This window comes from Lonchura striata, chromosome 2 (genome assembly GCF_050655825.1).
Source record: "Lonchura striata isolate lonStrDom1 chromosome 2, ASM5065582v1, whole genome shotgun sequence".
Lineage (NCBI taxonomy): Eukaryota > Metazoa > Chordata > Aves > Passeriformes > Estrildidae > Lonchura > Lonchura striata.
This window is the reverse complement of record NC_140704.1, coordinates 29152846-29166227: the sequence shown is the minus strand read 5'-3', so window position 1 is coordinate 29166227 and position 13382 is coordinate 29152846. Positions and strand designations below refer to the sequence as shown.

Sequence of the window (13382 nt, the reverse complement as noted above, 5' to 3'; positions counted from 1 at the left end):
CCTTTTTTATTATTATGAAGTAAAATACTCTACATGTGAGTAATTCATGAAAGCAAATGCCTACACAAAGAAGAGGAAAGTTTAGCTAAAGGTCATCTTCCCCACAAATTAGTTTTGCACAATTTTTTATGTAGAATTGGAATCACATGATCATAAAATTGTTTGGATTAGAGTGCCTTAAAGATCATCTTGTTCCAACTGCCCATGTGCAGGGAATATTTCACTAGAGCAAGTTGCTGAGATCCTCATCCATTCCAGTCTTGAACACTTGCAGGGATGGAAAGTTCACAACCTCTCTGGGCAATCTCAGCTCCACAGTAGAGAACTTCTTCCTAATATCTAGCCTAAACTTACACTCTTTCATCTTAAAACCATTCCCTCTTTTCCTATCAATATATGCGCTTACCAAAGTCCCTCTCTGTCTTTGTAAGCCCCCTTTAGGTACTATATATATGTAAAGGAAGGGATGAAAGTAGACTCTAAAAATTATAGGTAGAATAGGCCTCTAAAAATAATAGGTAGAAGAATAAGGAAGAAGGAGTTTTAGCAGCAGCCCCACAGATTTCCTTTCTTTGCTTTTAACCAAAAAAAGGAAAGACTAATTTTACAAAAAAATACATCCTTAGATTATGTAACCCAAGTCACTAGGAGAAAGATACTTGAAATAGTGTTTGTCTTTCTGCTTAAGATATGTTAACTCTGAAAACAACTTTAGAGAGGTTTTGATTCAGGAAGATTAGCTGCTTGATCATGAAATCAATTTTGAAGACCATTGGTTGAGAAGGCAACTGTTCTTTGGACGGAGTAGAGGGAGGTAAACTAAGTGCTTGAAAAGATTGCTGAAACTGGCATGAAGTACTGCTATTACTGCTGTCCTCTGAAATATAATGTCTATTCCATCCCTGTTTAAACGTGGGAGGTAGAAAGGAGAATGTATCACCTAAGCAGTACCAAAATCTCAACTGACTTTTATGTAACGATAAACCAGAACTCACTCCTACACCTTCCTGGGTGCCAAAAGCTCCAGCTGTCCTTTGTGCACCTGCCAAATCCTCCCCTTTTTCTCAACAGCTGCTGTAAAGTACTTGCACACATTCCGTGCAACATGAAGCAGATAATTTTAAATAAGTGAGTAGGTGACTTAAGTAATTTTAATCACAAGGTTCTGGTACCACTCCTTAATTTCCAAAGATAAGTCAATTTTCTTCAAGTGATGGATTTTTGGAATATTTTATAATGACTAAGAAGACATTTAATATTAAGATTTGTTTAAATTAGTTTTAAGCTCTAAAATATATTTGAGATTTTTATAAGAATTTCTTTGGAATATAAAATGGAATTTCTTCAAGTCATATTTTGTGAGCACTTACATTTATTCATAGGTTGTACACTTCTATTTACTTCTATAAGTTTCTGAATAAACTATTATTTTTAAATATTATCTGTATGCATGCAAAAAAGGCAAAATTCAGCTGTATAACACCAGGGATTTCTATAAATTTCAGGAGTTTGACTTTCCTTAAAACTTGGCAGCATAAATGTACTTTCTAAAAATAACAGGGATGTTTTCAAGGCCAAAGAAAGTTTAGAAGTAAACCTAATTTTTTTTTCTAATTTCGAAAAATCAGGGTTATTTTTTGTTATTAATATGTTTGTCAGTATCAGAGGAAAGTAAATTGAAATATTTAAAAATAATAAAAGCAAAAGGCTTGATTCTTTGGTCTTCATGACATATCATTTAGGTATATAAAAACATGGAATTTAGGATAGTGATGCAAAGACTCTTGCTTAGAAATATGGATCCCTTAAAGCAAAAGAATAGTTACAACTGGCACAGCAATCTTGTTTCTAATTTTTAAGGCTCTCCAGATATCAGGCCTCAAATTTTAATCTTGTTTGGGACTCATGCCACTAAAACCTGGAATAGAAAACTGGATTTTAGGAAAGCATTTTTCATTTCCAGAAAATAGCTTTTATAAAGAGAAAGCATTTTTTCTTAAAATAAGAAAGAAAACTGATAGTAGAACTGAGATAGTTTGAATTCAGTCATTACTTTTTCATTCAATTATTCTTAAAGCTAACATGACTGAAAGGCTCTGCTGAAGAAGGAGCATTAAATCAGTAGTTTAGGAAATATTTACATTTTGAATCAAAAGGAGTTTTTGATGTCCACATAAGGAAGTTATATTAAAGATACACATCCAACACAACCCATCGTGTGGCCCTTAAGACTACTAAGGACCTATATATCATAAGTATGCAATAATTATTTTGGCACTGGAGACACTAACAATGTCAACCTCATTGTTTGACTCCTCTCCTATGATTCCTACAGAGCAGACCTTAAAATAAATTGGTCACAGCAAAAACATTTATCTTGTAGATCAGGAGATACACAATGAGAAATAATTTAGTCATATCTAAAGTAACAGTCTAATCATCAGATGTGGATATGCAGATGCTAAACAACTTGTTGACTAAGGCAAAAGAAACAGGGCTTTCGTGCCAGTAAGCAGATGTGCTCAATAGACTGGCTCATAAGCACTGATTTAGAAACAGCTGTTAATGCTACCATCATCTTTAATGTAGCTCATTTCCCGCCACTTCCTTTGTTTTCTGTGCATACACATGCTTGTTCTATACAGTCAAGTTGTGCTAGTCAAAAGGTGGAGATGTGGGAGTGCATTTCAATAAACAGTAGGCAATCAGGACTTGATTCTAGGAGGTGGTGAGCATGGTCAGACCCTGCTGGAGCTAACTTAGCCTTTAAAAATAGCATTAAAAGCTTTGTAAATCTTATTAAGTTTGTCACAGTAGATTTTTAAACTTCTTTAAAGCATATAATTTTTTGAAAATGTAAATGTCACTACTAGTTCTTTCACTGGGGAAAATTTCGAAAAAGTTTCAAGTTCACTTTAGTAAAGATTTTTTCTCTCTATCTTTTTTAAATTTTAATTTATTTTTCTTTCATTCAGTCACTGTCACTCGATCTATTCTATTCTATTCTATTCTATTCTATTCTATTCTATTCTACTTCTTTTATTTTCTGTCTTCTTTCTTTATCCTCTCTCCTTCATGTTTCTCAGGGTGTTTTGTTTTGATTCATGTTCTTTGGAAGACCTGAAAGATTTAAATGAGTTGTGTGTTTAAAAAGCATGTTTTTCCATGAACCAAGATAAACTGATGCTCTGAATTACTTCACACAAAGTTTGCTTCACTTCCTTTCCATTACTAAAATATCGATGGATCACATATCAGTAACAATTATACCCTCTATAACTGACCTTTAGTTCTAAAGGAAGTTCAGAATTCCAATATCTAAATTTGATCTCTAGAGGAAATAACAAGTGAAGTACCTGTCTCATATTATTAGCACATGAGCATTAAAGTCTTCATTTAGAGTCTATTGAGCTGTATGAAAAAACTCACATTGACATTAATGTACTTTGGATCAGATCAAAAGTGGACTTCAATACTTCATAATGGAGGACATAAATAAATATATAGTAAAAAATATTCTGTATATGTATAATGCATTCCCTTATATAAGATCCTGCTGTACATTAACACAGCAAATAGCATAGAAATAAACTTACAATATTTTCAATGATAAACGACTATAAATGATTTCTAGCTTTTGAGAATAATCTTTGACATACCAATAAGCCAATTTCTTATTTTATATTCTGTAAATAAAACAAATGCAGTTTATTTAAAGTAATGAACAACAACAACAAAAAAAAGCCTTTTTCCCCCCTTTTTAACATTGTTACCATTTTCTCTTTATGGGAAAGCTATATGTTTGTCAGTAGTATATTTCCTCCTACGAGATTGTTAAGGTTACTTTCTTCCTTCTACACTCAAGAGAGTGCATGCAAAGGTAGCTGGAGTCATTCCAGCCCAGCTTCTCCAAATGCCATGTTTCCCATGCATGCAGACATATGCATGCTGGAATATGCAAATGTATCTTGTATTCATTCTTGAAAAGGGAAGTCATCATTCCTTAACTGATTTATATCAACTAAGATGCAGATGCTGGTCTCTACTAATCCCTGGTGGTGGCACTTTAAGGCATGATCTTATGAACTGATCTGGAGGTTGGTGATCTGAGTGAAGAAGTACTCCTCAGCCTGGATTCAGTTACCCATTACCTGGAAGTTGGGGTCAATCTTTTGGGTTTAATGCTCAAGGAGACAGACTCCTCATAACTCTGCTGTTGTCAATGGCCTGAATTATAATAAGCAGAACGAAAATGTATTGTCATAAAAAATGAAAACCAGAATAAATTATTTAATGACAGTAGAAAACAGTCAAAAAATGTAAACTTAGCAGATGTGAGAATTAGTTTTGTTTGTGATAGAACAGAAATGAGCATCTATAATAGAAGCCAGGCAGTAATCATCCTATCCTGTTTACTCCTGTCCCACCCAGGACAGTGTCTGACTGCTCACAGGAGTATTAGTTTCAGTTTCTCATCCACAAATGAATTGACCACATCCAGAAGGCCTGGATGTCACCTGTTCCAGTTGTTCTCCTCTCAAGTTAAAGTAGGTTGCCTCCAGGCTGTGCACTAAAACTTTTACTTCAAATGCATCATTTTCATTTTTCTTGAAACTATGTTTTCTGTATATTATTACTCTGTTCTATGCTTTGAGTCATGTGAATTATTCTGTGAATATTCAAGGACATAAAAATATCCAGAGAATTCCTTGGACCTTTTAACAACTACTTCAATCCTGTAATTTCTTCTTACAAAAGAAAATTATCTTGGCCCTTAATTCATAAGAAGCTTGATAATATCCTGTGATAATTAGGTCCAATCCAAAGTGTATTATTTTTGAAGTTCAGATAATGATTGCAGTTGCATCTACTGCACTATCTGGCACAAGTAGAGTGGTGTCTTTTGCAAGGGAAACTTCACTGTTAAAAAAAATCCCAAAAATTAAACAAAATAACATTATCACTTCTCCCATAAAGCTGCCAATGCTGTACCCTTTTAAACATGTTATTTCCACGGACACTTCTGGTACCAGTCCTAAGTATGGTAATTTCCAATACCACAGCAGCCAGTAATAAATACCTTCCTTTTTACACATTTTTCACTTTGCAAGCTAGACTTTTTTGGCTCTGATGAGTTGACTAGAGGAAAAGATGTGCTCTACTTTAAGGCTCTTAACTAACCTGGAATATTTTTTCTCTGTTCCCAAGTGATTTGCTTTAACAGCTCACTTTGGCTTTAACAGGAATATAGAGTATTAAAAAAAATAAATAATCTCTCTTCCTTCCTATATACTTATACAAAGATAGTGATGCTATCTATCAGTCAATTGTAGTAAAATTTTAATGTAAAATTCAAAGTGATAGTAAAGGTTAAAAACTGTGAGGTTTCCTGGATGTGTAAGACAGATTCAGCAAAACAGCATTTTTGTGGCTCTATTACTCATGTTGTACAATATGTCCTGCTGTGCCTGTTGCTTGCTGATTCTTTTAAAACTCTGAAGCACATTCTGCTAAACACAGCAGAGGCTATACCATCATTGCAAGCGTTCTTGCTTTTTTTCCAAGTTCAGTGTTGCAGGCATTGTTTATTTTTCTATCTATGGAACCTTCTTCATCTGAAGAGCTGCACACACACACACACACACACACACACACACACACACGAGATTGTTCAGCAACATTAACTCTAAATTAATCAAACCTAACAGTATTCTCTTGATACTGTTTTCAGTGACAGTACTTGAAGCTGATCTGAAATCAGCCTTTAATCTGGTCTAATATATTTGACAGCTGCTATGCACATAATTTTTTTTTCCTTTACTTTTCTTTTGGCTATTGAAAAATATTGTGGTTTGCAGTGCAAATAATTTAGGTTTAGTTTTCCCTCATATATTTCCATACAGAGATGGGGAGGAGAGGAAATGGGTTTCAGCTGGAGTAAAATCTTGGGGTTTAATGTGACTTAAACACAGATACATTTTTAGTCTTCCATGTTATGAATTTCTTTTTCATTCTTATCTGAAATTATTTGCTAATTTTGACTCAAATTTATAAATTGCCTTCTGACTTTGGGGGAATTAATTTGTCTAAAAAATTTGATCAGGGTCTATGGTTAAATGTAGCAGAATAAAGGATCAGTTGACTAGAATAATTTGAATACATTTGTGAAATAGAAAGCGAAGTCTTAAGCTCTTATAGTAAGAAATTGTCTTTTAAATACTTCAGCAAGTTAAAAGAAGGCACCTTTAAAGCACTGCACCTGAAACTCATCACCAGCTTACAGGAACAAAGAAGAAAGCAATGCCAGCTTTTCAGGCAAGTTGCTTTGCAGAATAACTACCCTCTGATGAAGAGTTCTGTTACTCGAAATGGATGTTCTTTTGCACAGTCCCTTCATGGGAGACATTTTTCTTTTGTTTCTCTCCTTGACAAATGGCATTAATATGTTTTTCAAGAGTATGTTTTTTTTTTAATGCTTTCTAAAAGGCTCAGAGATGTTCCTACACAACTGTCTGTAGCAGATAGACCAGCTGTACCAGCTGTCTTCTTAAATGTAACCCCTTTTCCTCCCTTGCAGTCTTATCCCCAGTGTTCACATTCTATCCAAAACTGAATTGCCTGATCTTCAGGGAAAGCTTGCTAAGCTTTAGCATCCAGATAGAAAGGCACATTAGGAAAATACAATCCCCAAGTGCTGCGCTACAGGTAGGAATTAATTTTTACCTTCAGTGAGCCCTCTTTATTTACTTGTTTACTTTCTTCTGTGAAGGTAAAAGTTTGGTTCCAGAACAGACGGATGAAGTGGAAGCGTGTAAAAGGGGGCCAGCAAGGGGCAGCAGCCCGGGAGAAGGAACTGGTGAATGTGAAAAAGGGCACGCTGCTCCCCTCCGAGCTGTCCGGCATCGGCGCCGCTGGGCTCCAGCACACGGGGGACTCTCTAGCCAACGACGACAGCCACGACAGCGACCACAGCTCTGAGCACGCACACTTATGATACACAGAGTGTCCCAGCTCCGTTCTCAGGAAAGATGCTTTGCTGGCAAGCCTTACACAGGCATCGTTTACTTATGCAAGTGACTCTGGCAGTGATCTTTAAAGTTGTTATGGAAAATTCAGGCTTTTTGTGTCTGCTTTTCTTGATTCTTAGATGGTTTACAGTAAGTGCCATGTCTTAAAGGTGCCTCAAGAGTGGAGAAGTGGAAGACAAACTTACTTTGAACATTCCAGATTTGTTTGTCGTTTTTCTGACAGCGGGCAGGTATTTTTGCTTAAGCTTGCACTGAAAACTACATTGCTCTCAAAGACATTATATTCTGAAAACCACAGTGCCACAAAATCACTATCTAGTGGATAAGAAATGTATTTTAACTCTGTATATATTTACCTTACAGCATTTTCCTGTCTTCACTAATTTTTAGCAATGCATTCATATTAGCTGATGGCAATAGTCACTCATGACAATAAATGGCTTTTTGTCTCTATATCTTTGTTTTGTTTTACCAAAGACATACAATACATGCAGATACTTTTGTTCAAGTAGAGAACAATACGATAGTGTCTGCTAGGACACATCCTTGTATGACAGACAAAACAAACCTTATGTTGCATTTACTATCAACTGCTGCTAATAGGGTATTATTAAATTTACCTAGCTCCTCAATTCTTCCTATCTTTTAACTGCAAAAAGTGATTTTTACAATCATAAGGATAGTCCAGTAACCTGCCAAAAATGTCATGTTCCGCTCATGCTCAGTGGAAACTTTCCAAAGGATTATTTGTCTCTGTCATAATTGAGTACATTGATAAATACTGAAACTCTACAGAAATGTTGTTGCTTCATGTTCAGTTTGAAAAAAACAGCAGATAAACTGAAAGCTATTATCAACTCTTTATGTTGGTAGAAATCAAAATATGAAGGTAACTCTATATTGTGTCCCATGAGTAAAATCAAGACATATTTTCTGTTATAAGCTTTTGTGTACATATAGGCAAATACCAAACCCCAAAATTTAATGCAAACTATTGATTGTACTTTGTAAAGAAATATGTTTAATAAATAATCCTTTTTAAATAATTCTGGTCTCTTTACAGTGATTTCATAGGACTCTAAAAGGGATTTCTGCCTAAGCAGCTCTGTCTCCTTTTGTGTCTTTTGGAACTTCATCTGGGGACAACACAAAGCTGTTTTCAAATTTAGGCTTTTAATCTTGGACAAACCTTCTACCTTGATCCATTTGGGAAACTCTTTCCTTTAGCAGGAAAAATTTAACTAGCAGCTAATGATGTCTTCAGCCAAAACCAACAAGAGTCTGTTCCACCATTTTTCCAGCTCTAGGGCAAATGTAAAGGGTTTTTTTGTAGAACTTGTTGAACTGGATGAAAGGCAATAAATATAAGGAAGGGATGCATACTTATATTAATCATGCCTTTGTTCTGTAAAGTTGTTTAATAGAAAAACCTCAAAGCATCTCCCCAAAAATTTAGAGATTAATTGGATTGGGTAGTGTAATAGAAGGAAGTGGGTGAAAGAAGAGGGAGCAAGAAATGTGCACATCCTAGCAAGTACTTGTGAGCATTCACTGAAACACTACTATGTGAAGCAGTAGAGCAGCATGAAAATTAAATGCAATCAAGAAATCTGTGTCTATTTTCTAAATCCTTTCCATTTAAGTTTGATCTTTCTTGTACATTAATTGTTATCATGACTATTTTAGTTTAAAATATCCAAATAATGGTTAATTAATTTCTTAAAAGACTTTAGACCATTTTATTGATTCCAACACTTAAGGGGCTTTGCATTTTTTTCTGATTTTTATCAAATGCCTTTGTCATACAAAAGTGCTGAGAACAGGAATGGGATAAGAGAAGTAAGCTAACTATTGTGAACACTTATATTTTTTGATTTTATATCTGGATGGGAAAAGTTTTTGGGTTTTCCAGGGGCTATTGGAACAGAAAAAAAATAAACTGATTCATACTAAAGCTTTTTACTCTTGGCTATTTTTTCCTTCCCCTTAAATGAAATATAACTACATTTCAAAATCAAAAATTACAACAGGAAGTTGAAAATAAGTACCTTTAATTTTCAAATGACACTTCTTAACCAGAGAGATTTAGTCAAATATAATGTGACTTGTTTTGCTACTAAAGGGGAGAGAATGTCTTCCAAGTACTGTTGGCCAAAAGTACCTTTTAAGGCAGATTTGTTTATTGCTGTCCTTCATAAAAAAATTACAACTGCATCTGAAAACACAGCAACCCAGTTTGAGCTGACACTTAACAAAACAAATGGAAGTGCTTTATTTACATTACCTGAAATGGACCAATGTGTTCCTAGCCCAAGGCATTTTGCGAGGTGTGTTACTCTGTTAGTGGCACAGGGATTGGACTGGGTTACTTGCCATGGAGAAGCAAACAGCTTTTCCTATTGAAAAAGATAGTATTTTCCATTTTCTAGTTTTAACTGAATCTGCTGAGATTTAGAGCACAAACTGAAGGGAGAGAAAGGTGCAAGTAGATTTATAGTGCTAGGAGGTGGATTTTTTTGTTTAGGTAAGTGAATGAACTTGAAACAAAGGTCCAAATAATATAACTTTATATTTCAGAACAAAGAGACAACTAAAAAAATTAACATTTCCTATGCTTTAAAAGCAGTTCAGACTTTGAAAATGGCTGTAAGGTACTAACTTTAATTCCTTAGATTACTTAAAGGCCTCTGGCAGCTTTCAAAAACTTTTTGTTGGTACACCATTGGTGCGCACACTGTGCTGCAGAGATCCTACAATGACAGCAGCTGAACCTATGAAGGCACAGTGATCTTCCTATGATATTCTTGAAGGAACTTCCTTGCATGCTCAGCCCCACAGAAATATAGACATGCGTCTTCCAAAGCTTCATGCTCCCTCATGGTTATTCAGCTAGCTCATATTCAAGCCATGTAGAGCAGCAACAAATGCCCCACGCTTTAGCGCCTCTTTGCAGATCAGCAGGTCTGCTCAGGACTCATCAATGCAGATGCTGTCTCATCTTCTTCTGAATACTCCAATTGCCCAAAAACTGTCTTATGGAAGCTCCTGGGATCAACCATGTGCAGTAAGATACCATGACTTTGTATCAAAGTTGTAGCACAATTTTGTTACTTAAAACAGATAAAAAAAAGGCTTTTGAACTATAACTTAAGGGCTTGTTTTATCTTCATTGTTTTAAATCTGTCTGCAGACTGTTAAGTGTTCTACCAGTCTAGCCATGTGGTATATCTAAGACTTTACTGTTCAGCACATGGACAAAATCAACCCCTAAGACAGTGACTTGCCCAAAGTTGTGCAAGCACTTGGTTATAGGGTAAAATGTAAATGTGATGAATATAGTCAGTTTGGTTTATCTTTATTATTTACTGTTATTAAATAGTGGATAATCACTTTTCATGAGTTGTTGTCAATGAATCTGGCTTCTGAAGACTAATGAGGATTTTGAGTAACCATAGTTTTGATACCATATTTTTCCAGAGTCAACCTGTCTTTGATTTTGTGTTGGTATGTTTCTGAGCCAGATATAAAAATGCACTCAGGAAACATACACAGAAAACACAATTGACTATAAAAAGACAATGATGCTTAACATTTTCATTTTCAACATGATGGATGATAAGTATTCTTTTTTCTCAGGTACAAAGCTATATATTACTTGCAGGGATTCTTTCTCTTCCTTTATGACTGTTGGTTTTTTTATTTAATTATTTTGTTTATTTTATCTTCATTATTTTAGATATTGAGATATTGTTAAATTAGTATCATTGCAAGGTGGCTGAATTTATTTAACCACATGCTGAAAGTATACCTTTTCTTGACTTTTCATTGGATCCAAAAAAAAAAGAGAGCACAAGAAGAGACTCTATACCTATCTCTTTCTACCATAAGCCAAGTTTAAAGGTAATTTATGTTCCTTGCTTTCTTAAATGGAGGTTCTGACTGCTGCAATAATATTATTTATACAAATAGATAAAGAAGAACTATTAGGACCTGCAGTCTTAGTAGCTATGAGGAGCCATATAAGTTAGGGACAAAATGTCAGCTTGAGCCTTCATTTAGAATTTCCTGGCTTCAGTCATTTGGTGTCTCTTGGGTGAGCTTGTATTTAAGCAAGTACATGCAGAATTTAAGATCAGCTACAAGAGTCAGGAAATTCTAGAGAATAACATTTAACTAATTATGAACAGTAATTGAATATCATTATGTAATGTGTGTAGATTGAAAAGGAGAATTCAGTATACAACCTGATGTCTATATTCATTTTAAAAAGGCAGTGTAACAGATAACCAACAGTAACAGGCATAGGGCTTCAGTAGTAATGGACACTAAATCTCAGATTAATAATTACTTACTGGAGCTCATTTGCTTTTATATATTTTTTTCCATTTTAATTTTAAGCCCATGATCTTTTGGCATCATTTACAGCTGAGCACTGTGGTGTAGGAATCAGTTTCAATGTAATTTAAGGCCCCTGGCTGTTAGTCAGGGCCTCCATATGGCATAATAAGAGGTTATCACATTCATCTGTAAAAACTGCAAATGTTTTAACAGTTTCTCAGTCCTTTATTACCTCTGTCCTAGTCAGGCATGCAAGAATATCACTTGAACAGTAGAGCTGGTTGAGATCAATAAACAGAGAAGACCCCACAAAGCATTGTAAATGAAGAGTTTGTTAAATACTAGTTGTAGTAAGAAATAAACCATAGCTCCTTTTTTTTTTTCCTTTGGCCACCTTGTATGACAGGCCAAGTAAACCTTGTGGGATTAGATTCAGGGCTCAGGGCTCTAGTAAATGTCCTGTGATGGTTCTTTCTTTTTAAGTATTATTTGTCCCTTGAATGTCTTCTATGACAACCTACCCCAACTCTTGCAACACTCATTCCTTAACTGGAAAGAAGAAATATGTGGCTCTTCAAAGAAGAATTGAAGAACATAGTTAAGATAAGGTGTAAGAATGTGATTCAGAATACTAAATAATTATTAAAATCTTGCTAATTCTGTCCAGAGGACTAATTAACACAAATAAAGTGTGTTGCCACATTCCTGTTCTTTCCATAAATAATTTTTTTAAAATTCTTGTTTGGAATTTGTGAACTAAAAACTTTTAAAATCTTTGTGTATTATAGTCATAAGGTTATATACTCTAACTCAAATATTTAATTCTGTTGTCTAACAGAATAAGATTACTAGCTCACAGATTGGCATGTCTCAAGAAAGAAAAAATTTGGACACAAATACTTTTCTGCTAATGATTGGATTATTTTTTGGCAAATTTTGAAAATTTATTATCCATTAAGAGAAATGTTGTGAAATGTTATTTACATTGGTGACCAACAAATTAATGAGATTCACTCAACCTTTAAGCAAAGATCACAATAATTCATCTCTGTAGAAACTTTATTGTCTCATAACCACACAATAATATAATGATAGCTGTATTATAAAAGCATGCTCCAAAACAATATGAAGCAATTACTGTGGCAGATACCTGTAGGAATAATTTAGTATTTAGGAACAGATTCTCATCCCTAGTGTCACCATGAACATATACACACTGTATATGTAACTTATGGTTTCATACGGACTTCAGAGTTTTTAGAAATATGTCTATTCTGAATGCTTACCACATTATTTGCCAAAAAAGTCACATGCACAGCTGAGAAAATACTGAAATGGACATTTGCCCAAATTAAGAATATATCTTGAAAAGTGTGCTTAGAAAAATTTTATGAAATCACCACAGAAATTCATTGAAGGGAGTAAAACCTACCAGAGGAGAAAAAAGCCCCCAAATTTGGAATTAGAGCACATTGTAAATAATTTTGTATACATATTTCTATAATTCTTGTGTAGATACCTATTCACTAGAACTGTGGAAATAAAATACACAACTTTCCTTCCATAAGTGATACTAAGTACAACATAGACCTGTCACTTTTCTAATTTTAGCATATTTGTATAAGACATTTGATTCTGATGACAATATTATGATGAGATCTCAGGATTCGTTTTATATGGAATATTTTTGCAAGAAAGAAGTAAAGGTTCTTCTAAGGCAGTAAAGGACCTCATCTAAAGCCTATAGATGGCAATGAAAAGATTACGATTGATTTCACAAGGATTTGGACTTAGCCCAAAGTACACACAAAAGTTCATACAAATCAGTGAACAGTCCAGGATTAAGACATTAGCCAATAATTTCCAGAGTGACTGCTGACTTTGTGCTTCCATTATGACACACAGTATCCTGATTTCAACAAAGTTTTGAGTACACAGTGAAATTAGGACCACTTTATTGAAATGTGAGTTGAGAACCCCATATTATGGGGTTATGAAAATTCTGGTTTTGGTTCT

At 34.6% G+C, this 13382-nt stretch overlaps 1 protein-coding gene and 1 long non-coding RNA gene across 2 annotated transcripts in view; one reads left to right on the top strand and one right to left on the bottom strand.

The window, feature by feature from the left end:
• The window catches only part of MEOX2 (mesenchyme homeobox 2), a 52911-nt gene extending 44837 nt beyond the window's left edge, over window positions 1-8074 (top strand). The window contains exon 3 of the mRNA XM_021538313.3: window positions 6770-8074. Coding sequence (XP_021393988.1) covers window positions 6770-6994 — 225 coding nt within the window. The 3' untranslated portion in view covers window positions 6995-8074. The remainder of the gene's footprint in view (window positions 1-6769) is intronic.
• Window positions 1-13382, bottom strand: part of LOC146768164 (uncharacterized) — a 60401-nt gene that overhangs the window by 34191 nt on the left and 12828 nt on the right. The window lies entirely within an intron of this gene.